Genomic DNA, 26,666 nt, shown 5'->3' on the forward strand with positions numbered 1-26,666 from the left:
CAACCCATCAGCATTCATTCATAAAATTCTACATAGCCCAATTTTTGCATATTACTAAGCTGGAAATATTAAAACTGCACAATTTTGGGAAGTGAAAAACTAATATGCTTGCATTTTTCAAACCCCCAATAATGGCTCTCTTACAGAAACCCTTCTACATCAATAACTATTTACAGCGATACATATGCTCTTTATTTTAAACCAAAATTTCACACCCTTCAATGAACTAATGAGCCAAAAGTAGAGTGTGCATCATCATTTTCCTATTTAACCCATAAACAGCAGAGCATGTAAAAAAAAAAACAAAAAAACAAAAAAACAAAAAAATAAAATTAAAAAACAAAACAAAAAAAACAGTAATTCAAAGATGCATTTGAAGGTAAGAAGAGTGGTTGTTTACAAGGCATGGAATGATTTTCTCCCTGTTACTGTCTGCTGAATGCACTTCCAAAACACAATTAAAAAGAAAAAAAAGTTTAATACAAAATATGACAGAACAAAATTAAAACAGGGAGCCTTTTACTCTTTAGCAGTTGAACATGACCTTTTATGCTTCTTAAGTTAAACAGTGGAAGGGACTTTGCCAAAAGTAGTGATGCATATAGGTCTCGGTAGGAAGAGGGAACACAGCTCATTAGCCATGCCTGTCTGAAATTAGAAAGTCCAAGATCATGATATGAAAGCAGGGTCAACAAGCAGATAAAAGCCCCTTTTCATAGCAGCGTCTTTTATGTGGTGGGCGGTCGTCATCGTCCTCTTCATCTTCTTCTTCAGAGGATGATGATGAAGATGAACTACTGTCCACTGTGAGGTCCACAACATCTGGGCCAGGTTTCCCATTCTCAGTTGACACAGTGCTGCTGGGAGGAGGTATCTTTGCTGCCATTTCAGGAGATCCTGGTAGACAGGGAACAAACATTAGCAACATTGTTTAGATACTACTCAAAAACAGGCTATATTCCTAGAGATAAAATATGAAGAGATGGCATAACAAACATAATTGAAACACAGAAGGAAAATGCATATGCAAATACCTATTTCAAGAACAGGACAGACCGGACTGCAGCTCCTTTCTTTTTCTGCCTTTATTGGGCGCCAAGAACCATCCACCAAAAACTCTATCTCATCTGCATCCTTACATTCACTAAGGATTTTGGACAAAAGACTGAAAGAAACACAATGCAATGTAATTTTTATTTTGTACATTCTAGAATGTTAATGTGTCTGTACAAATGAAGAGGAATATGACACTTAACCAGCACATCAATAATTTGAAGGTATGCCCAGACATTATCCAAATTTGCTCCTAAACCTTAATCAACCCCCCAGAACAGATATTAGCATCTTTTCGTTCTACCTTGTTCCTGTAGCTTTTAACACATTTGCATGGGTAGCTATAGGAAGTTCAGTTCCAAAAGCTAAAGCTATAAAGCAACCTAAGACTAAAGATGTCAGGGGCTAGTAAATAAATAAATGTAGCGCTATGTGTAAAATTATAAATATAAAGTGCAAATCTCTAAAATAAATAAATCCTACATATAAATGAATAATCCATAAAATGAAAAGATGAAGAAATAAAACATGAAAAACTCTTCTTGTGATCAGTGTATCCATACAATTCCACCACAGTGATTGTCCTCAAAAGGAGTACACACCACCACCAGTAAAAATGCGCGCTCAACTCCCAGATGAATCAAAACTCATATGCGGATCTCCCCACAATCTCTTTGCTCTCACTTCCTCTTCCCAATCAATAGTGGGTAATCCAGATGGCTTTTTATAATTTTACACATAGCACTACATTTATTTATTTACTATCCATTTTGAAATTAGTGTAGTGTACCACCTGGAATGTTTAGCAGCTGTGCACGTTTATTATTAGGTTATCTTATTTAAACATCACAATATTTTTTACTTGTGGCACGGATTGTTTCATCATATAGATGTCAGGGGCTGCCTGCATCCTAGCAAGTAATAGGGTATATATGGGCTTTATGCATTTAAACACATGTTGTATACACAAGGACAAGATTGTACTGCCAGCAAGAGCCTACGCAAAATCCGAGACGTGTGCATGAGCCCTAAAAAGGGACAACGTATGCCTATTAAAAAATTAATTTTACCCACAATGTTTATATACAGTAAAAAATGGTTAGAGCCTGGGTGAAGAAGATTTACAGTCAAATAAAATCCAAGACACTGGGGAAAATTTACTAAAACTGATGCAAGCAGAATCTGGTGCCGCCGTCCATAGTAAGAAATCAGCTTCTACGTTATATTATCAAAGCTTAATTGAACACGCTGATGTTCGATGACGATTGGTTACTATGCACAGGTGCACCAGTTTTAGTAAATCATCTCCTGTGGGTTGAACTTTCTTCACAATATATTCTTTGGAGGAAATACCAAGGACTGGTTACAGTATCACTGAATTTCCAGTGGATACTGCATAAAAACAGATTTTATTGCAGATATCAGGATTGCAATCAAAAGGATTTGGGCAGCTATAACATCTCCAAAGAGGATCTAACACATCCCCACTCTATGCAGTTTACACAGTACTAAAATGGTGGTGCAAGAGCTAAAGTGTTTAAAACCCCAACTACGGCTTTTCGCTTTCGTTCATTGACTGACAGGGCTTCACATTCTTGACCGTAGGGTTAAATCTCCACCTTCAGGACTAGGCAGAAAAAACAAGCACAGCACCGCCCACGAGCAGTCCTAACTGGTAGTGAACCCAACCCCCCCCAGCTACAGGCAGCTCAGTTTATTTCTGTCTAGCCTAGGAGTAAGGACATGGCTCCCTGCTGGGACCTATGGTTCCAAAGGATTTGGGGTTTCATTTGTCTCATTCTACAGCATCTTCAATCAACTGCTGGGCGACAGGCTAGATAACATAGGTCCTTGTAGTCTCCCCAGCCTGGCCGAGTGCATACAGACGTTGGGCTAAGCGCTGGGTCGGCTGCGACAAGCCGCATCCTGGACCGGGGTGGCTAACGAGTTAAACGTCTTGCAGAGGCACATATAACCATACACCTGTCGTCTGTGTCAGTGTCTCCATAGCAGACAGCCCATGCCCCTTCCGTGGGAAGTGGATCTGTCTTGGATGTGTTACTCGCAACCCCTGCTGGATCAGCAAATACATGCCTCCCCCTCCCATCCTGGGCGGTCTTGTGGGAGCTCCTCCTCCCCCACTGCATTGGGTTCTCTAGCGCCTGTCCCTCTGCCAGCCTCCCTTCTACCAGGCCTGTCTGCTGCCCTCTTTACTCCTGGCTTCATCTGCCATTTTCCCCCCTGCAGGGCTGCTCCTGGTCTGTGGGAAGGGCCTGTGCGGCAGTTTTAAGGCAGGGAGAGCCTAGAGCAGTGATGGCGAACCTTGGCACCCCAGATGTTTTGAAACTACATTTCCCACGATGATCACCTACACTGCAGAGTGCATGAGCATCATGGTAAAGGTAGTTTTAAAACATCTGGGGTGCCAAGGTTCGCCATCACTGGCCTAGGGGCCAGTGGTGCAGCCAGCGCCCTCTCTCCCGGCCACCATTTTCTTAGTGTCTGGTGGCCATTTTTCTGTAGCCCATTTTGTCAGGGATCTGTATAGATTCTCTGCTCTGGAGCACAGTCTACTGGAGGGCGGCCGGTGGCCATTTACTTGTAGCACTGTTAGGAGGCTTCTGGCGGTCCTCTGGTGCAGGACCTATGTGTGGGTAGGGAGACATCTCGAGCCTGGCGTGCACCTCCACATGGAATTATCCCCTCAGCTGGTGGACAGTGCACAGAACTGCTCATCAGAAGTCTGGGTCGGTGGTCCTACTGGGATCCTCCGTCTGCGGCAGCTGGTGGGGTGTTTTACTTCCTTCCCTCGTGGGCATTCTGTTCCTGGCCATGCCTGGGACCCTTCTATTGCATCCGAGGTGGGTGCTCCTCCCCCAGACCCCCCCTGTGGCAGATGCTAGCTCCTCTGCGTGTGCTATTCCCCTGGACAATGTCGGCGATTCTGGAATCCTTAGTCTCCCAGGAATAAGGCAGGTAAAAAATGCCCCCTACCTTCTCCTTCCTCAGGGGAGGACCCTGAACCGGAGTCAGGCTCCGTATACCATGTCTACCCTGTCCAGAGTGCTCATATGACGCGATCCCTCCGACAGCAAGGAGGAATCCTCAGAGGCCGTTGCTGCGCATGAACAAACGCTGGTGATCACACTCATTACTGCAGTGCAGGTTACCCTGAAGATTGAGGATCCTGCTGGGGCTACCAAGGAGGTGTCTGCCCCCTTAGGGTCTCACAAGCCGGCCCGCATCGCTAAGGTTTTCCCTTACCTGCCCTATTTAGCTAAATCTACAAGGATTGGGAATGTTCGCAGCGGTCTTTTTCAGTCCAGAAACACTTTTCGGTGCGTTACCCTTTTGGAGGAGAACCTTCTGAAGTGGTCCTTTCCTCCTGTCGATCCTCTCGTCTCTAGGTTGAACAAGAAAACCATGACTCCGGTGGAGGGGCTCTCCTTTCAAGAACCCCGCAGACAGGAAGGCAGAAGCGATTGCTCGGTCTATGTTTTTGATAGCAGGCTCGGCCCTTTGCTGGCCACAGCTCTGGTGTCTCAGATGCTTACGGAGTGGGCCAAGCTATTACACTGTGATTTGGGTAATGAGCAGGTACCTCCAGTCTATGTGGTACTGGTGGACCAGCTAGTACAGGGTCTCAAATAAGTTTGTGATGCAGCACCTCTGCTTTCTAAATTGTCTCTCGGCTTTAGTTCTTCGGAGGGTGATTCGGCTTAAGTGCTGGTTGGCGGACCAAACGTCTGCTCACAAACTGCTTTTTCGCTCGCCAAGTTCTGCGAACAAGGAATCCCAGCTCACCAAGGCTCCTGCGGGTAAACCGAAGCATTCCTGGCATCGCAAGCCCAACAAGCCCGCAGACAAGCCCGCAGACAAGCCATCCTCCGCATGAAGGTTTACCCCAACCCGCCCTCCAGGTGAACGGTCAACTTCGTTGGCTCGTGGATCACCCTACTTTACAACAACTGGGTATGCAAACTAATTTTGTCAGGCTACAAAATAGTTTATTTCCTGTCCACGTGACAAGTTCATTTCCAGCAAGCTCCACCCGCCACGTCTGCAGGCTCTGTATGGGGCAGTGTAGAACATGCTTCTCTAGGGTGCAATAGCCCCGGCCAGCTTCGGGAAAGGTTTTGGGGTTTCTACTCCAACCTGTTCACAGTTCCGAAGGTGTTCATCCGATCCTGGATCTCAAGGCCCTCAATTGTTTGGAGTTCATTCATTCTGTAGTGGCCACCCTTCATCAGGGGGATTTCCTGGCCTCCATAGACATAAAAGATGCAAACTTGCATGTTCCTATCAGTGCCAGGCACCAGCGTTTCCTGCGCTTTGCGATAGGGGGCACACATTATCAGTTTGTGGTGCTACCCTTTAGCCTGGCCTCTGCTCCCCGGGTGTTCAAACTGCTGACTCCAGTTCTGGCGTTACGGAGACAGCAGGGGATTGATCTCCCACTGTGAGCAGAGTCAGATTCTGCACTGAGGGACAATGTGGTGATCACCATGCACACCCTGCAGGAGTTCAGCTAGGAGCTGAACCGCCAGAAGTCAGCGTTGCTCCCGGCCCAATGCTTGGAATACTTGTGGCTTCTGCTAGACAAATTTCAGACTCTGTTCTGTGGTGCTGTTGTCCTGCAAGTGGTCATCACTGCGCCTCTGCATGCGGGTCCTGGGCCTCATGGTGTCCACCTGCAAGGTGGTTCCATATGGCCAGTTTCACACTCGGGCCCCGCAGAAAGATCTTATCCTAGTGGGACAGATCTGACGTCCTTGGACTGCCAGATCTGCGTGGGACACCTGACCAAGGCCTCGCTCCTCTGGGGGCTGCTGTCTCCAGCCCTTTGGGTTGGGAAGTAGTTTCTTCCTCTTTATTGGATGGCAATCGAGACAAATGCCAGTCTGGCCAGCTGGAGAGGGTGTTTTGGGCCTAAAGTCGGCTTCCTGGCCGCTGGATGTCAGAGAAGTCTTGACTACCGATAAAGGTTCTGGAGTTGCGTGCAATCAGATTATGCTTCTCCCATTGGACAGAGCTTCTTCATAGATGACCAGTCAGGACCCATTTGGATAATGCCACGGCAATGGCCTATGCAAGGACTGATCCAGGGCTAAAAACGTGGTACAGAAAGTGAAAGGACCAAAGTTCCAAAAGAAAAAAAAACAAAACAAAAAAAAAAAAAAAAAACAGAAAAATCCAAAAAGGAGGGAAGAAACCATAACGATCCTGCCAAAAATCATTATTCCCTCAGGACAGACACAGAAGAGATGATCAATACAAAGGTTTCACAAAGACCTTTATCCACTGACAAGCTGTCATTACTATCCAAGGGTCTTAATTTCTGCCCACATGCACATAACCCTTTGATACCATCTTAACCCCTTCCCGCCGACCGAACGCATATATGCGGCCTCGGCTTTCCGGGGTTATACCGGGATGATGCCCGCAGCTGCAGGCATCATCCCGGTACCGTTGTTTTCAGCGGGCGATCGGCTACCCGAGTATAACAACCGATGCGGCTAAAAGCCGCTCGGCTGTTATACCGGAGGAGCGGGAGGGGACATCCCCCCCCTCCCGCCGCCTTCGCCGCTGTTACCGGGCCTCCCGTGCGATCGGGAGGCCCGGTGTCCGTTCCGCTGTCTTCGGCGGCTGGGGGCGGACTGGAACGAAGCTGCGAGCGGCTTCGTTCCAGCCTTCTTCTTGTAAATGCGGAAGCGACGTCATGACGTCACTTCCCGTTTACTCGGCTGCCAATGGCGCCGAATTTAAAAAAGTACACAGTATTCAGAATCGCCGTTTTCGGCGATCTGAATACTTTGAAGTGTAAAGGAGGGATCGGGGGTCTTTTAGACCCCCGATCCCTCCATAAAGAGTACCTGTCACCACATATTACTGTCACAAGGGATGTTTACATTGCTTGTGACAGCAATAAAAGTAAAAAAAAAAAAAAAAAAATTTTAAACACAATTTATAAAGTACAAAAATAAATAAAATAAATAAAAAAAATAAAAAAAAAATTTTTTAAAGTGCCCCTGTCCCCGCGAGCTCGCGCAGCGAAGAAAACGCATACGGAAGTCGCGCCCGCATATGTAAACGGTGTTCAAACCACACATGTGAGGTATCGCCGCGATCGTCAGAGCGAGAGCAATAATTCTAGCCCTAGACCTCCTCTGTAGCTCAAACCTGGTAACCGTAAAAAATTTTTAAAGCGTCGCCTATGGAAATTCAAAGGTACCGTAGTTCGTCGCCATTCCACCAGTGCGTGCAATTATAAAGGGTGACATGTTTGGTATCTATTTACTCGGCGTAACATCATCTTTCACATTATACAAAAAAATTGGGGTAACTTTACTGTTTGGATTTTTTAAAATTCATGAAAGTGTCACTTTTCCAAAAATTTGCGTTTAAACCACCGCTGCACAAATACCGTGTGATAAAAAATATTGCAACAATCGTCATTTTATTCTCTAGATTCTCTGCTAAAAAAATATATATAATGTTTGGGGGTTCTAAGTAATTTTCTAGCAAAAAATACGGATTTTAACTTGTAAACACCAAATTTCAAAAATAGGCTTAGTCATGAAAGGGTTAAGACATTAATACATTTATTTGCAATTTAACTGTTCATAGACATTATTTTGATTCAGCAGATAAGTTCAATGAAGTAACTGCTAGTATTAAAAGTGAAGATCTTACATCTAGCCCATCATTAAGAGAACAATGTACTGTTGTGAATCTTGAAGATTTGATGTCTGAATAATATGTTCTAGCTAATCAGGAGCATAATCAAGTGGGTACTTGGAGGGTTGCCTTCTGAACACATTCCTATTTTTACACTATACAATCTCGTAGTGCAAACATGGATAAATTCCAAGGGCAGGTGAAAAGAGATCTGCTTGGTCTGGCATCAAAAACCTCCTCTAATCCGCATATTGTAAAATGACAATCTCTCCCACACAGATCTGCATTAAAAATTCTAAAAGGGGATTCTTTTATCATTATACGCTATGCAGAAAAAGGGGGAACCAAAGACAGAAACACCTATGTGGGCCTTTGAAGGCACTACCACAAATGAAAATGAATAAGTTTAAATAATTTATTAACGCAAGAATATCAAAAATAGAAAGATATAAAAAATATATGGATGCATATAAACGAATACAAGATTGGAAAACCGATGAAGTGGTAAATCAATATGACTCCTTGAACCGACGCGTTTCAGAGAAAACAGTTCCATCGTCAAGGTTCTTTATGGAGAGATTGATATCTGGGGGTACGTAAAGTATCAATGATTAATAATCAATATAAATACAAACAGTTTCTATCCCAGATCAATTACATCAGAAAAGATCACTTGCATTGTATTCCTAAGCATCCACAAAGTTAAAATGAGCGATATGCAACCTCGCGTCCTGCTTCCCGCACGCAGTGCCCTAATGGATTAGCCCATAATGTACATGAGTAGCAACTAAGACATGCCAAAAGAGGAAGTTCCCTACTGGCATCCAAAAGAGACTGCGTCCTGGCCTGGGCGCAGCTCCTGTATGTGAGCTGGGGTCCAAGGTGCAGACCTGAGAGAAAGCACACAAAACCAATTCACAGGGTTGGAATGAGAGTGAACACAATCCATAAGACATGCTGTGCAGAGGATAGAAGACCTACCTATAGGTAGACAAATCCACATATACCGGCAGGTGGGATGGTCAGAGTCAATAGCATGAATGATGTCAAGGTAATCTCCACGGCAACACCGCGGTGTTCACAATGTTAGACAGGGAGGTAGCATATATACATATTAATATATACATATATATATATATATATATATATATATATATATATATATATATATATATATATATATATATATATATATATATATATATATACATATATACACACACACACACACACACACATATTATATATATATATAAAAAGAGGGGAAGACCAGTGTGTTACTACATCGGTCAGAGGAATTACTCTGATGTATGTTTCAGCCAGGATTTCCTCAAACCATCGTCCCAAAAGCCATGCTGGATAACGAAAGAGCAGGGCTATTTAAAGCCCTGCTCATTCAGCCTTGGCTGATTTCACACTGAAATCAGCGGGAGTGCCTGAGTCAGAGGTTCGCGAGGGGCCCCCTAAGACCTGGCCGCGCCCCGCCTCCACGCAGCGCAGAAGCCAACAACGTCCCGCGCATGCGTGAGAGCCAGGCTGGAACGCACAGGGGAGGAACGCCATACAGTTGCGCAACAGAGAATCGCGCCGTAGACAGGTCACACCGGCATGGCAACCTGCCCTGGAAACTGTCAGCAAGGACTGATCCAGGGCTAAAAGGGAGTGAATGCCAGATGGAAAAGGCAACCTCCCACCGACCATCCTGAACGGATGTCTTTGCCGTGCCGGGCACACAGACATGAATGGATGCTTCATTGACACGTCTTGTGAAAGGGAAGGGGGAAAAAAAGGCAGCTAATCTAGAAAGGAGGGCAAATGGGAATATTTTTGCTATTAAAGTGACAACCTCAATATAACAAATCTAGTGCAAGTATCTGCAAAAGAAAAGAGGAGGAGGAATAGAGCAATAAATGATGTCCCCCACTGCATAAGAGCCCCCTGCTAAATATATGTAGTAATCACACCCCAACCACAGAATACAGAAAATGTCACATCTCCAAAACTGTACAGGGACAAGGCATGGCAACACATATATACAAACAGATATATTGAATAATAAAGCCTATATACACACACACACAGATCATACTACCTCCAGTTCAGATGAAAGTCTGGAGGAGATTTGCACGGCAAAATTTGGAAACAGAAAAAGAAAATTAAAAAAGTGTAAATTGATTAAAAGAAGATGGTGCATGAAATGATGGGGACCTGGCACTAAACAGACGCCCAGAGGACGGAGGCAGGGGGAGGGGAAATGGGTCAATTTCTCCATGCCTCCTGAATTGAAGCCCTCCAGAAATGGCTTAAAGCAGACTGCATTATTCAGCCCAGGGGATTTGGTGGCTTTTAAATTATTGATCCAGCGTAGTTCGAGCTGGAGGAGACTTTTGTTCTAGTCCCCTCTCCCTCGAACTCGGGTGTACCCGATCAAGGATCAAAAATTTGATCTTTGGAAAAATCCCATGGTGTACCAGGGCAGTGTCTCCCCCCAGGGGCAGATCAGGGTCACATGTCATCATGCTCTGAATGTGACGGTATGCTCTATGCCAGAATTCGAGCTTCGTCTTCCCGACATAGAAGCATCCGCAGTCACACAGGAGCATGTACACCACCCCCAGGGTTTTGCAGTTGGCAAAATGCTTAGCCTTGAAAACCAGGAAAAAAAGGGGGTTCGGTGGTGGTTTAAGACAAGGAAGCATACAGAGTAGAGGCACTTAGACAACTTACAGATACTAATACCTACACCACACTGAGGAGCGATCCCACCAAGAAATAAAGGCATTCTGACTCATTTAATGAATAAGGGAGCAAGTTTTGGAGCATTTACTCCTAAGGAAGCTGAATGTTTTATTCCAGATTTCCCTATTATACCAACGTTTCACCACCTACCAAAAGGTGCACAAAGGGCTAGACCCGCTTATGGGCAGACCAATAGTTTCTGGGATTGGTTCCCTCAATGAACGCCTAGGGCAGTGACTTGATGGCCAGCTACAGCCTTTGGTCCAAAGTTTACCTAGTTTTTTTAAGGATACCAATCCTCTTTTGTCCATTTTGGATCATTTTGAATGGTGTGAAGACTGTGTGGATTAGTTGCGACGTGGCTAGCCTATATTCTTCTATACCCCATGATTTAGCCATGCAGTTCCCTTTTTCCTTAACTCATGTACAGCGCTATCATCAGACTTGAGTGCCTATATTCTGGAAGTGTTGGATTACCTGTTATTGCATAATCGTTTTACATTTGATGGTGTGTGCCATCTCCAGAGGTGTAGGGCCGCGATGGGGGCTAAATTTTCACCCTTGCTCGCCAACCTTTTTATGGGCTGTTGGGAGCTGTACCACATCTTTGGCGATAGTAACCCTTTTAGGAATCAAATCATACTATACTTCAGGTACATTGGTGATCTCATATTTGTATGCAAAGATAATGTACTTCTTGCATCTTTATCATTTTTGAATGACAATGCTTGCAACCTCAGCTTCACAGGGCAGCTCAAGTCTGATGCAACTGATTTTTTGGGACGTACAGTTAACACATGCATCCAACAGGGTGATCACTCAATCGTATAGGAAACCACTAGCAGGTAACAGTTTACTTTCTGCCCGGTCTAGCCAACCTAAAACACACCTTCAAGGGTATTCCAGTTGGTAAATTTCTGACTTCGGCGTATCTGTAGTGACCAATAATCCTTTTAAAGAATATATGTTGCATTATTCAAGAGGTTCTTGGCCAGAGGTTATCCCCGATGGACCCTGGACAGAGCTTATTTTATAGCTAGCAGAAAAAAATATAGAGCTGATCTGTTACATAAGAGGAATCCATACAGGGGGGAAAAAAAAAAAAATTTCTAAAAGAAAAAAAGGACCATCATTAGTTCTATCCTATAATCTAGAGTTTTATCACATTAAACATGTGATAAGTATTTATCCATTCTGTCCAAGGATGAGAAATGTGCCCACATTTCAGATCAGAGTGTCAACATTGTAGCTAGAAGAGCACAGTCTCTGGGCGGTCCTTTATCACCCAGTTTTTTCACCCCCAGCTCAGTGTCCTTTCCGTTCCCGCACTTGGCTCCATTTCAAGGGGAATTTCAAGTGTGGTTCCCACATGTTACCAGGTGACTCCATATGCTCCATAGTTAGTGCCAATAATTTTATGATTAATAATTTCTTTAATTGCAATACAAAGTATGTTATTTATGTCATTACCTGTGGGGCTTGTTCGGTGCAATATGTGGGTAGGACAATCCGCAGACTCCTTTTTCGGGAACATCTTAAGGATGTTAGGACCTGTAAGTCCACTAATGTAGCACGACACTAATTCATCACATGGAGCTGATGTATCATTGGTACAGGTACAAATTATAGAGAAAGTCAGGACACCTTTGGGAGGAGGGGTTTTTTGCCTCCTCTGCAAGAGAAGTGTTCTGGATAGTCAAACTTCATACTAGAAATATAAACGGCTTAAACTTTGAATGTGATGTTACTCATCATTATAAGTGTTTGGCCATCCTTAAGTTTATATGCCTGGAATGGATATCTATACCTCCATCGGATGTTGAAATCCCTTGAGTCTTATGCATTTTAGTTTATGGTCATACTGATTTTTTCCAAACATTTTGGGATGTGATAGTCCCTTAACCCTTTCATGACTAAGCCTATTTTTGAAATTTGGTGTTTACAAGTTAAAATCCGTATTTTTTGCTAGAAAATTACTTAGAACCCCCAAACATTATATATATTTTTTTAGAAGAGAATCTAGAGAATAAAATGGCGATTGTTGCAATATTTTTTATCACACGGTATTTGTGCAGCGGTGTTTTAAACGCAAATTTTTGGAAAAGTGACACTTTCATGAATTTTAAAAAATCCAAACAGTAAAGTTACCCCAATTTTTTTGTATAATGTGAAAGATGATGTTACGCCGAGTAAATAGATACCAAACATGTCACCCTTTATAATTGCACACACTTGTGGAATGGCGATTCTGAATACTGTGTACTTTTTTAAATTCGGCGCCATTGGCAGCCGAGTAAACGGGAAGTGACGTCATGACGTCGTTTCCGCGTTTACAACAAGGAGGCTGGAACGAAGCCGCTCACAGCTTCGTTCCAGCCCGCCCCCAGCCGCCGAAGATTCCCGATTGGACACCGGGCCTCCCGATCGCACGGGAGGCCCGGTAACAGCGGCGGGAGGGGGGGATGTCCCCTCCCGCTCCTCCGGTATAACAGCCGAGCGGCTTTTAGCCGCATCGGTTGTTATACTCGGGTAGCCAATCGCCCGCTGAAAACAATGGTACCGGGATGATGCCTGCAGCTGCGGGCATCATCCCGGTATAACCCCGGAAAGCCGAGTACGCATATGTGCGTACGGTCGGCGGGAAGGGGTTAACCACATTGTATAGACTTTACACACACGATTTTTCTGAATATATATTTTTTTTAAAGTTTGATGTTTTTTGGATTATTTAATGATCTTCTCCAACAGTAATAAGTCTTGGAGCCTTTAAAGAGGTGTTCCAGCCGTAAATTTTTTTTTTTTCAAAAGTCAGCCGCCACAAACACTGTAGCGGCTGACTTTTAACAAGGACAACTTACCTGTCCAGGGTGCCCACGATGTCAGCCCCCCCCCCCCCAGGCTGATCCATCCCTCGTATCGTGTGTCGGCACCGCCGACCTCACTAAGGGAAACAGGCAGTGGAGCCTTACGATTTCACTGCCCATTTCCTACTACGCATGCACGAGTCCCCCGCTGATTTCTGACTGGGCGGCTGTCTTCTGGGACCTGTGTGTGTCACAGAAGACACCGTGCCCAAATTTCCTAGAAAACAACGCAAGGAGGAAAAGACTGAAGATCACCGTGGAATAAAAAGTGGCAGATTAGGACGATCTGCCTAGCAACAGGCATTTATGGTAAGTAAAAAAAAAAAATTTTCTTTAAAAAATATTTTATGTATTTAAAGGAGCGTTATGTATTTTTTTTTTTTTTTTTAGGGTGGACCTCTGCTTTAATGATATTTCCATATTACATTATTCTGTACAGTCCTTTGACTGGTATATTTGGACTGAGATCAAATCTTTTCACCTCTAACCATATGCTTACTGTATTCATATTATGTTGGTTATTTGCATTAAGTAGGCTTCTTTTCATTATCTCAGCTTTTGTTCACATGTGATATGATATATGTGCATATCGTTAACAAACCTAAATGTTGTTTACTCAGATTTTGTAATATTAATAGTACATATGTTTTTGGGTTACAGCCAAGATAGCAGTTTGTGCATGTTTAAGGCTGATATCAATAGGTTTCTACTTTCATTATTTGTTCATGAGCTCTCATTATTTGATACTCCTATCGTGCACATATGTATCGTTTGATACAACGGTTGGTTGTCTTTGCCTACATTGGTATGGTTGGGGTGGAGAACACCTATACAGGAACCTCTGCATTTCGCCTTTTGTCACCACCAGTGTTTGGCTCTGTAAGACAAACTTTTTTAAATGTTGCTACATTTGTTTTATAAACTCATTTTGTTTATTTACTATATGTAGCCATTTCTCCTTTTCCGTTTTATCTTGCTCTATCGGGTTTCTTTATACGCTAGATGTGTCCGTTTTGGCCTAAGCAGCAGTCTTTAAGCACTAATTGTTTCAGCTATATAACATGTGCTTCTGAGGTTATGATTAAGTTATGTAGTTTGTGAAACAGGTTAAACCTTGCTGCTACAGTCCTGTTGTATTGTGGCCTAGTGATGTTATGTGTGGATTTTTACGATTAAAGCATTTATACTTCTGAAGATTGGAGTGCCGTCACCTCTTTTGCACATACTTTTGAGAGTGGTCTCTGCACCCCGAGGTGATTCATCTCATTTGCCTGCAATTGGGCACGCCGGATGTGGATCTGCTGGACCCCGACTCAAAATCATAAGGTGCAGAGATTCATGGCCAGAGCAAGGGATGCCGTGCTCAGGTGGCGCCGCAGTCATCAGCTCATTTAGGCCTTTCCACCGCTCAAGCTTCTTCCTTGTCTACTGCGCAGAGTAGAGGCCGAAGGGATACAGATTATTTCAATAGCTCCGGACTGGCCTCGGTGCCTCTGGTACGGATGGTCGCGGACGTCCCTTGGCGGCTGCCGTTGCGTAATGATCTCCTGTCTCAGGGACCAATTATTCCACCCTGCTTTACCGTCTCTGGCTTTGACGGCTTGGCTATTGAAAGCCAGGTGCTGAGGGACAGGGGGTTGTCAGCTTATGTGATCCCCACAATCTGGAAGGCGCACAAATCTACTTCCCAGAGGATTTATCATCTCACCTGGAAGGCTTACATTTCGTGATGCGAGGCTGTGGGTTGCCATCCACACTCCTCTGTATATATAGAATCCTAGCTTTCCTACAATGTGGTGTTGAACAGAAATTGGCCTCGAGTACTATTATAAGTCAAATATCTGCTCTTGCAATCTTTTTTCAGTGTCCTTCGGCTACTCATTCGTTGGTTCATACCTTGTTTCAAGGGGTTTGGCATGTTCCCCCTGTGCGCTCGCAGTTATCACCGTGGGACCTGAACCTGGTAACTCTCCATCCTTCAGAAGCCACCATTCGAGATTAGGGAGCTCCCCTTGCTCATGCTCTCTCAGATGGTCGCCTTTCTAGTGGCTATTACTTCCGCTCGTTCTGTGTCAGAGCAGGCGGCCGGTCTTGTAAGTCTCCCGATTTGGTTCTCCACAACGATAAAGGTGCCTCTACATCCGCATCCCTCCTGTCTCCTGCAGGTGGTATCTGCCTCTCATCTGCATGCGGACATTGTTCTCCCTTCCTTGTGCCCACGGCTGTCTCAACCTAAGGAGGTTGCACTGCATTCGTTGGATGTGGTTCGGGCACTCTGCATGTAACTGTCAGCTACGGCCCCCTTTTGGAGGTCGGATTCGCTTTTTGTGGTTCGACCGCGAAGGCCTCTGGCGGCCTCTTCAGCCACTATTTCTCATTGGTTCAGATAACAGTAATCCGGGCTTATGCCATTAGGGGGTCAAGTGCCTCCCCTTACTATCACAGCACACACTACCAAGGCAATTAGTGCTTTCTGGGCTTTTTGACACCGTGTCCATTTCTCAAGTTAGTAAAAGTGGCTATCTGGTCAGATTTACCAAGTTTTACAAAGTTTATGTTCTGGCATCTTCGGATGCGTGTTTCGGCCGCAAAGTATTGTAGGCGTCTATCTGAGGTTCCCCTTACGAGGGGAGGGGTTCTTTTGGGTGGAGTTCTTTTATTCTGTGTTCCCACGCCTCACTTTAGGAAGCCCCTATGGTCAAGAATGTGAAATGCTGTGTCAGTCAATGAACGAAAGAAAACGGTTTTCTACTCACTGTAAAATCCCTCTGAGTTAATTGACTTACACTTATCAAATTTTATGGTCCACTTTGAGGCCCCAACTAGGAATGAAGCTCTGCTGGACCTGGTAATCTCAAATCATGCATAGTTTATTACCAATATTCATATAAAACATCTGGGTAGCAGTGACCATAACATGATTTCATTTAATGTTAGCTGTAAGCAACAAACACATACAGGAATTTGTAAATTGATAGATAACTGGCTAAAAGACAGAATTCAGAGAGTAGTAGTTAATGACTCTTAACCTAAATGGTCTAAGGTTATCCAGTGGTGTGCCCCAAGGTTCAGTGCTGGGACCCTTTCTTTTTAATATTTTCATAAATGATACAGTGCCTTGCAAAAGTATTCATCCCCTTGGCATTTTTCGTGTTTTGTTGCCTCACAACCTGGAATTCACATGTATTATTTGAGGATTTGCATCGTTTACAGAATATGCCCACAACTTTGAAGATTTTTTTTTTTATTATTGTGAAGCAAATAGGACAAAATAACAGAAAAAATCAATGTGCATAGCTATTCACCCACTTAAGTCAATACTAGATCTTTTGCGGCTATGGCGGCTCCAAGACGCTTTGGCTAAGTCTCTATGAGCTTGCAACATCTTACCACTGGGATTTTTGCCCATTCCTCCTTGCAAAACTGCTCCAGCTCCTTCAAGTCGGATGGTTTGCGCTTGTGAACAGCAATCTAAGTCTGACCACAGATTTTCTATTGGATTGAGGTCTGGGCTTTGACTAGGCCATTCCAACACATTTACATGTTACCCCTTAACCACTTCAACCCTGGAAGATTTGGCTGCTGAATGACCAGGCCATGTTTTGCGATTCAGCACTGCGTCGCTTTAACTGACAATTGCTCGGTCGTGCGACGCTGCACCCAAACAAAATTGATGTCCTTTTTTCCCCCCCACAAATAGAGCTTTCTTTTAATGGTATTTGATCATCTCTGCGGTTTTTATTTTTTGCGCTATAAAACAAAACAAAAAAAAAAATAGCGACAATTTTGAGGGAAAAAAAAAACCACAATATTTGGTACTAAGCTAAAATATCCCCTTTTTTTTAAAAAAAAAAAGCTAAATTTTTTTCTCAGTTTAGGCTGGTATGTATTCTACATTTTTTTTTAATCAAAAATATCATCGCAATAAGTGAATATTGGTTTACGCAAAAGTTATAGCATCTACAAAATAGGGGAAAGATTTATAGCATTTTTATTATTATTTTTTTGCTAGTAATGGCGGCGATCTGCGATTTTTTTCGGATCATTTTTTGGACCATTGGCATTTATAACAGTGATCAGTGCTATAAAAATGCACCGATTACTGTAAAAATGTCACTGGCAGGGAAGGGGTTAAAACTGGGGGCGATCAATAGGTTAACTGTGTTCCCTGTGTGTGTTTCTAACTGTAGGGGGAAGGGATTGACCTAGAGGAAATGACAGATCGTGATTCCTAGCACACGTCTGTTCTGCCTCTCGTGCCTGTGATCGTGACCATTGGCCACGAGCATCGGCACCCCCAGAGTGTGGTGGCGCGCGCCTGCTATCCCGCTTGAAGTAGCCGACGTATAGCTACAGCGGTTATTGTGCCGACCTGCCCCAGTATGACGGCGGCTGGACGGCAAGCGGTTTTACCACTCAAGTCTTGCTATAGCAGTGTGTTTGGGGTCATTGTCCTGCTGGAGGGTGAACCTCCGTCCTCAAAAAACACACAGAGTGGTACAGGTTCTGCTCAATATCCCTGTATTTAGCACCATCCATCCTTCCCTCAACTCTGACCAGTTTCCCAGTCCCGGCTCCTGAAAAGCATCCCCACAACATGCTGCTGCCACCACCATGTTTTACTGTGGGGATGGTGTTCTTTGGGTGATGTGAGGTGTTGGGTTTGCGCCAGAAATAGCGTTTTCTTTGATGGCCAAAAAGTTCAATTTCAGTCTCATCAGACCAGAGAACCTTCCTCCATACATTGTGGGAGTCTCCCACGTGCCTTTTCGCAAACTGAAAACGTGCCATTTTATTTTTTGGTGAAAGTAATTGTTTTCTTCTAGCCACTCTGCCATAAAGCCCAACTCTATGGAGCATACGGTTTATTGTCGTCCTATGCACAGATACTCCAGTCTCTGCAGCTCCTCCAGGTTTACCTTAGGTCTCTGTACTGCCTCTGATTAATGCCCTCCTTGCCCAGTCCATGAGTTTTGGTGTGCAGCCATCTCTTGGCAGGTTTGCTGTTGTGTCATGTTCTTTCCATTTGGTTATGATAGATTTGATGGTGCTCCTAGGGATCAAAGATTTGGATTTTTTTTTTTTTTTTAATAAGCCAACCCTGACTTGTACTTCAACAACATTGTCCCTTGTTTGGAGAGTTCCTTGGTCTTCATGGCAGTGTTTGGTTAGTGGTGCCTCTTGCTTAAGTGTTGCAGCCTCTGGGGCCTTTCAAAAAGGTGTGTATATGTAATGACAGATCATGTGACACTTAGATTGCACACAGGTGGACATCATTTTACCAGTTATGTGACTTCTGAAGGTAATTCGTTGCACCAGAGCTTTTTATGGGCTTCATGACAAAGGGGGTGCATACCCATATGCCAATTATCAGTTTTTTATTTCTGAAAATTATGTATATATTTTTCTAATTTTACTCCACCAACTTAGACTACTGTGTTCTGATAAATCACATATAATTCAGATTAAAAATAATTCAGATTAAAAAAACAAAAAACAAAAAACATTGAACTAAAGACTGTAATGTAACAAAATTGATAACAAGCCAAGGGGGGTCAACACTTTTGCAAGGCACTGTAGGGTCTGGAATTAAAAGTACCATTTCTGTTTTTGCAGATGACACCAAACTATGCAGTGGAATAACGTTTTGGACAGGTTAGGAAAGGGTTAGTACTTTCGTGTTTTTATTGCTTTCTGTGCCAATATTAGAATTCCTTTCACTTGTCCCAGTAACACAGGAATAGTAACCAGAGATACTAGTAAGCCTTTACCAATTCTACTTTCACTGCTTTCTATGTCCATGTTCAACAGATATGTGGTATCCACACTGGAAGTGAAGCAAAATTCCTCAATAAGGTCAACATTTATACTACTCAGTACTATATTTAAACACTTCAGCCCCGGACCATTATGCTGCCTAAGGACCAGAGGACTTTTTCCAATTTGGCACTGCGTCGCTTTAACTGCTAATTGCGTGGTCATGCAATGCTGTACCCAAACGAAATTTGCATCCTTTTCTTCCCACAAATAGAGCTTTCTTTTAATGGTATTTGATCACCTCTGCGGTTTTTATTTTTTGCACTATAAACGGAAAAAGACCGAAAATTTTGAAAAAAAAGTGATATTTTCTACTTTTTGTAATAAAAAAAAATCCAATAAACTCAATTTTAGTCATACATTTAGGCCAAAATGTATTCGGCCACATGTCTTTGGTAAAAAAAATGTCAATAAGCGTATATTTATTGGTTTGCGTTATAGTGTCTACAAGCTAGGGTACATTTTCTGGAATTTACACAGCTTTTAGTTTATGACTGCCTATGTCATTTCTTGAGGTGCTAAAATGGCAGGGCAGTATAAACCCCCCCCCCCCAAATGACCCCATTTTGGAAAGTAGACACCAAGGAAATTGCTGAGAGGCATGTTGAGCCCATTGAATATTAATTTTTTTGTCCCAAGTGATTGAATGACAAAAAAAAAAATAATTACAAAAAGTTGTCACTAAATGATATTATATTGCTCACACAGGCCATGGGCATATGTGGAATTGCATGTCAAAATACATTCAGCTGCTTCTCTGCACAAACCCCCCCCAAATGACCCCATTTTGGAAAGTAGACACCCCAAGCTATTTGCTGAGAGGCATGTTGAGTCCATGGAATATTTTATATTTTGACACAAGTTGCGGGAAAGTGACAATTTTTTTTTTTGCACAAAGTTGTCACTAAATGATATATTGCCCACACAGGCCATGGGCATATGTGGAATTGCAATGAATGAATAAGAATAAAAAGTCCCCAAGATAACACTACAAACAGATGAAATCTGTTTTTCAATGGCCAGAGGAGATGCAATCCAAGAGCGATAAGTATATGTGCTTACCAGAGGCTGTGGACCTCTGCACAGCAGAGGTCAAACTCACGTATATCCCCTCAGGGATGATGGTGTCCTGGATACTGTCACTGGAGCCAGGTATCGAATCCTGATGTCAACAGGTGAAGGTAAGCTTCCATAGGAAAAAACCCCCAACGTCTATAAGTATCCGGATCAGAGTGTCACAGGCATCCTGGGTACATCCCCGGTGTCAGCAAGTAAAAACACAAAGAGAAATCTTCTCTAAGAGTAATCCGTTTATTTGGATAAAAGTTGTGTGGTAACAACCACTTATTAAAAGCGCTCACGGGCGCTAAAGCATGCAGTCTCTACAGTACACAGTCGGGCTGCGGTGCACAAGCAGACCCGACAAACAGACGGAGGCAGCGGGTGACGTCCGATGATAAGCTCCTCCCCCCGTACGCGGCGTTACGTCCTATTGGACTTCGTCAGCGAGGGGTGGAGCCTGACGTACACCCGGTGTATTTATATGATGAATAGACGGTGTCCACGTGGGCTCAGAGTTCCAGGAAGTAAAGAAGCTTCCTTAGCAACCGGGCCCTAGTGACAGCACGTCTATTAAAAAACCGCAGCTATACCTAGATAAATTTGTGCTGTGCGGATCAATAAATGTATGGGGATGCCCTGTTGTTCGCCTATTATAAACCTGGCAAACCGCCCTAAAGGTAATACATGGTATAATGGCATCATACAGCATATTATATACCAATATGCTGAGAATAAAGCAGACATCCTTTAATAATAAGATAAAATAACATAAAGAGGTCTCCCACTGCCTCCTCTGTATACATAAATCATCCTAAAACTTGTTCTAAAAATTAAAAAGGGACAGATAATACCTAAGTTGAAACATATAAACTAAAAGTACAATAAATATCACACAACATATACATGACTGTAAAATAAATCTCTAAAATAGAAAGATTAAGCAACTATTTATTAGATATGAAGCAATTGAGGTCAAATTCCACATTTAACCCGTTGGGGAACAGTACCTGGGTCTCATGTATCCACATGGATTCCCGCTGGCTTAACTGCCTAATGTAGTTACCCCCCCGCCAGTGTGGATTGACTCTCTCAATGCCCCAAAATTTTAAATGTCTAGGATTGCGGTCATGATACCTTCTAAAATGTTTGGAGACACTATGAGTGATAAGTCCTTTTTTAATATTGTTCACGTGCTCCGCGATGCGGACTCCCATAGGTCTGGAGGTCCTCCCTATGTATTGAAGCCCGCACTCACATTCCAGCATGTAAACAACCCCCACTGTATTACATGTGATAAATTGTTTGATATTATATTGCTTATTAGTGACAGACGCTGTGAACTCTTTCTTTCTTTTCTTATTCCCCTTGCATTGTTTACAGGCCGGGCACCTGCCACATGCGTAAAAGCCTGTAAGGAAATTGCAAATCCTATTTTCTTCCTTAAATTTAGGGGGGTCCACAACGCTAGGGGCTAAGATATTTCTTAATGTGGTCGGCTTCCGGTAAACAAATTTTGGACGGGGAGGCAGTACTGGACCCAGGACGCTGTCTCTTAAGAATTTCCCAGTGTTTGGAAATTATCCTCTCAAACTTCTTGTGTTGGATGTTATAATCGAGGATAATTTTGTACTCGAAATCTTCCTGGGATGAGTTGGTATTCATAAGTTTTTGAGCAATTAGAGAAGTGCGTTGTAAACCACCAACATTCAATAAATCGCTTCTAATATGCTCCTCCTTGTAACCCTTCTGCAAGAAGCGGTTAGCCAGGACTTCAGCTTGGGTGAAGTAATCGGAGTCAAGAGTACAATTTCTCCTCAGCCGAATAAACTGTCCTCTAGGGACATTATACAACCAGGAGTGGTGGTGACAGCTATCTAATGGAATAAATCCATTCCTATCCGTGGGTTTAAAGAAGTTTTTTGTAGCATACTTGTCCCCTTGCTTAAATATTTCAAGGTCTAAGAAAGAGATACACAGGGGGTCTGCATTCCAGGATAGGTGAATCCCCTTGTTATTGCCGTTAAGTTTCGACATGAACATTTGCAGGCTTATAAGATCTCCCTCCCAGATCATAATAAGATCATCGATGTATCTTTGGTAGCAGACCAGCTGGGCCGGTCTACTACCAAAGACCACCTCCTCCTCCTCCCATAGGGCCATAAAGATATTGGCAACGCTGGGCGCGAACCGAGCGCCCATTGCAACTCCAAGCGTTTGGAGAAAAAATCTCCCCCCGTACCAGAAATAATTTCTGGATAGGCAGAAATCCAGAGCTTTAAGTAAAAAATCCTTCACAGGGGGAGGAAGACTAGATCCATTAAGAGCCCACTGCACAGAAGTGAGAGCATCACCATGGCCTATAATAGTGTAAAGTGAGCTCACGTCCGCAGTGACTAAGAGACTATTTTCTTTGCATGTGATATTGCCCAAAATTTGAATAATATGTTTAGTGTCTTTCAAATATGCTTTGGTATTGGACACTAAAGGTTTTAAAAAATGGTCTATATATTGACCCAGGCGGGCAGTGACCGAGTCTATGCCGTTAACGATAGGACGGCCTGGGGGGGAAGTGGCATCCTTATGGATTTTAGGTAAGAAGTAAATTATGGGTCTTCTGCATGCACTGGGATTAAGGTAAGAGGCCTCTTTTTTACTCAATACTCCCTGTGCTTTACCTAGTGTGATAAGCTTGTTTAGTTCATCTTTGAATTTAAATACTGGATCATTGTTTAGTAATTGATAAGTTTTGTTGTCAGATAAAAGTCGCTCCATTTCTGAATGATAATATGATTTACTCATGACCACAACCCCTCCTCCTTTGTCCGCGGGGCGGATGACAACATCTTTATTACTTTCCAATGTGCTGATACCTTTTTTAAGATACGCGGGGTCACCTATCCTTTTGATCTTCATCTCCTGTAAATCGCTGCTTACCATATTCCTAAAGACTTCAATATGACGATGGTCATTTTTGGGTGGATTAAAAATGGATTTATTAGCCAAGCCCGAATGGCCACCAGTGGGGGCAGCATTATGAATCTGACTGGATTTCTCCCCTGGTTTCGATAAAAAGTACCTTTTGATATTGAGGGTCCTGATGAACTTTTGGAGGCTGATATATGTCTGAAATTTGTTGAAATTTTTTACAGGGGCAAACTTAAGACCTTTATCTAAAACCTTCAGTTCATCCTCGGATAGAACTGTACCGCTAATATTGTAAATCCCTGTACCTAGTGGGATTTTTTTCTTTTGTAGTTTTCTTCCGGCTCTTCGCCCTCTCTTTCCCTTCTTTTTCCTCCCCCATTGCTTCCACCCGGTGTGCCCTCCCATGGTATCGGCCACTGGGATTGGGGGTTCCCTAAAAAACCCTCATCCTGTTGGTAATTATCATACCGTAATGGAGAGAATCGGTTCTGAGTGAGGACGGGAGCTCTTTCATACTGGGAATGACCGCTGTGTTGATTGGGATGGTTATAAGAGTATTGCCCTCTGTTGGAAGAATTACTAGTATGCCTCCCTCTGGATGGTCGGGGAGGACCCCGACTATTATCCCTATATGTTTGGTTGTAAGGCATAGAGTAAGGTACTTGGTTTACTTTATATGAGTTCCCTCTATTTGACTGTCCTCTTCCTCTGTTATGGGGATAGGGATATTTCTTGGGAACTGCTCCCTGTAAGTTGGGAGGTCTGGGTTGGGGAATGGGAGTATGTGGAGTAGATCTAGATTGGGTCTGCATCGGTATGGAATTTTCAGTCCCTGTATCTTGGGCAGGTAATTTTGATTGCCACTTAAAGACTTCTCCTTTCGTATAGTCCCCGGAGTCCCTATTATATTTACTCTTTTTTTTTGTCCTGTATTTCTCTATCCCACTTAATCATTTTATTCTTTAGCTCCCCTGAGAGCCTGGTGAAGTCTATTGCGTTCTGGAGTGGTTCCATTTTGGTTTTCAAATCTCCAATTTGTTTATTCAACATGGTCATTTTTCTCTGTTTTCTTACAAGTAGAAATTCAATGAGTTCATGACCTTTTTTATCAAAAAAATTGAACCATTCCTGAACTGACTCCTCATCAACAAGGCCATCATTGGGGGGAAGATCCCACCTTAGACGTCTAGGGACCAAGAGAAAATAGTCTCTTAGTCACTGCGGACGTGAGCTCACTTTACACTATTATAGGCCATGGTGATGCTCTCACTTCTGTGCAGTGGGCTCTTAATGGATCTAGTCTTCCTCCCCCTGTGAAGGATTTTTTACTTAAAGCTCTGGATTTCTGCCTATCCAGAAATTATTTCTGGTACGGGGTGAGATTTTTTCTCCAAACGCTTGGAGTTGCAATGGGCGCTCGGTTCGCGCCCAGCGTTGCCAATATCTTTATGGCCCTATGGGAGGAGGAGGAGGTGGTCTTTGGTAGTAGACCGGCCCAGCTGGTCTGCTACCAAAGATACATCGATGATCTTATTATGATCTGGGAGGGAGATCTTATAAGCCTGCAAATGTTCATGTCGAAACTTAACGGCAATAACAAGGGGATTCACCTATCCTGGAATGCAGACCCCCTGTGTATCTCTTTCTTAGACCTTGAAATATTTAAGCAAGGGGACAAGTATGCTACAAAAAACTTCTTTAAACCCACGGATAGGAATGGATTTATTCCATTAGATAGCTGTCACCACCACTCCTGGTTGTATAATGTCCCTAGAGGACAGTTTATTCGGCTGAGGAGAAATTGTACTCTTGACTCCGATTACTTCACCCAAGCTGAAGTCCTGGCTAACCGCTTCTTGCAGAAGGGTTACAAGGAGGAGCATATTAGAAGCGATTTATTGAATGTTGGTGGTTTACAACGCACTTCTCTAATTGCTCAAAAACTTATGAATACCAACTCATCCCAGGAAGATTTCGAGTACAAAATTATCCTCGATTATAACATCCAACACAAGAAGTTTGAGAGGATAATTTCCAAACACTGGGAAATTCTTAAGAGACAGCGTCCTGGGTCCAGTACTGCCTCCCCGTCCAAAATTTGTTTACCGGAAGCCGACCACATTAAGAAATATCTTAGCCCCTAGCGTTGTGGACCCCCCTAAATTTAAGGAAGAAAATAGGATTTGCAATTTCCTTACAGGCTTTTACGCATGTGGCAGGTGCCCGGCCTGTAAACAATGCAAGGGGAATAAGAAAAGAAAGAAAGAGTTCACAGCGTCTGTCACTAATAAGCAATATAATATCAAACAATTTATCACATGTAATACAGTGGGGGTTGTTTACATGCTGGAATGTGAGTGCGGGCTTCAATACATAGGGAGGACCTCCAGACCTATGGGAGTCCGCATCGCGGAGCACGTGAACAATATTAAAAAAGGACTTATCACTCATAGTGTCTCCAAACATTTTAGAAGGTATCATGACCGCAATCCTAGACATTTAAAATTTTGGGGCATTGAGAGAGTCAATCCACACTGGCGGGGGGGTAACTACATTAGGCAGTTAAGCCAGCGGGAATCCATGTGGATACATGAGACCCAGGTACTGTTCCCCAACGGGTTAAATGTGGAATTTGACCTCAATTGCTTCATATCTAATAAATAGTTGCTTAATCTTTCTATTTTAGAGATTTATTTTACAGTCATGTATATGTTGTGTGATATTTATTGTACTTTTAGTTTATATGTTTCAACTTAGGTATTATCTGTCCCTTTTTAATTTTTAGAACAAGTTTTAGGATGATTTATGTATACAGAGGAGGCAGTGGGAGACCTCTTTATGTTATTTTATCTTATTATTAAAGGATGTCTGCTTTATTCTCAGCATATTGGTATATAATATGCTGTATGATGCCATTATACCATGTATTACCTTTAGGGCGGTTTGCCAGGTTTATAATAGGCGAACAACAGGGCATCCCCATACATTTATTGATCCGCACAGCACAAATTTATCTAGGTATAGCTGCGGTTTTTTAATAGACGTGCTGTCACTAGGGCCCGGTTGCTAAGGAAGCTTCTTTACTTCCTGGAACTCTGAGCCCACGTGGACACCGTCTATTCATCATATAAATACACCGGGTGTACGTCAGGCTCCACCCCTCGCTGACGAAGTCCAATAGGACGTAACGCCGCGTACGGGGGGAGGAGCTTATCATCGGACGTCACCCGCTGCCTCCGTCTGTTTGTCGGGTCTGCTTGTGCACCGCAGCCCGACTGTGTACTGTAGAGACTGCATGCTTTAGCGCCCGTGAGCGCTTTTAATAAGTGGTTGTTACCACACAACTTTTATCCAAATAAACGGATTACTCTTAGAGAAGATTTCTCTTTGTGTTTTTACTTGCTGACACCGGGGATGTACCCAGGATGCCTGTGACACTCTGATCCGGATACTTATAGACGTTGGGGGTTTTTTCCTATGGAAGCTTACCTTCACCTGTTGACATCAGGATTCGATACCTGGCTCCAG

General features: G+C 43.3%; 1 protein-coding gene across 1 annotated transcript in view; it reads right to left on the bottom strand.

The window, feature by feature from the left end:
- Nucleotides 1–458: 458 nt before the first annotated feature.
- PIAS4 (protein inhibitor of activated STAT 4) overlaps nt 459–26,666 on the bottom strand; it is a 219,114-nt gene continuing 192,906 nt past the window's right edge. The window contains exons 10-11 of the mRNA XM_073595143.1: nt 1,035–1,165; nt 459–897 (exon numbers count right to left, since the gene is read on the bottom strand). Coding sequence (XP_073451244.1) covers nt 689–897; nt 1,035–1,165 — 340 coding nt within the window. The 3' untranslated portion in view covers nt 459–688. The remainder of the gene's footprint in view (nt 898–1,034; nt 1,166–26,666) is intronic.

This window comes from Aquarana catesbeiana, linkage group LG01 (genome assembly GCF_042186555.1).
Source record: "Aquarana catesbeiana isolate 2022-GZ linkage group LG01, ASM4218655v1, whole genome shotgun sequence".
Taxonomy (NCBI): Eukaryota; Metazoa; Chordata; class Amphibia; order Anura; family Ranidae; genus Aquarana; species Aquarana catesbeiana.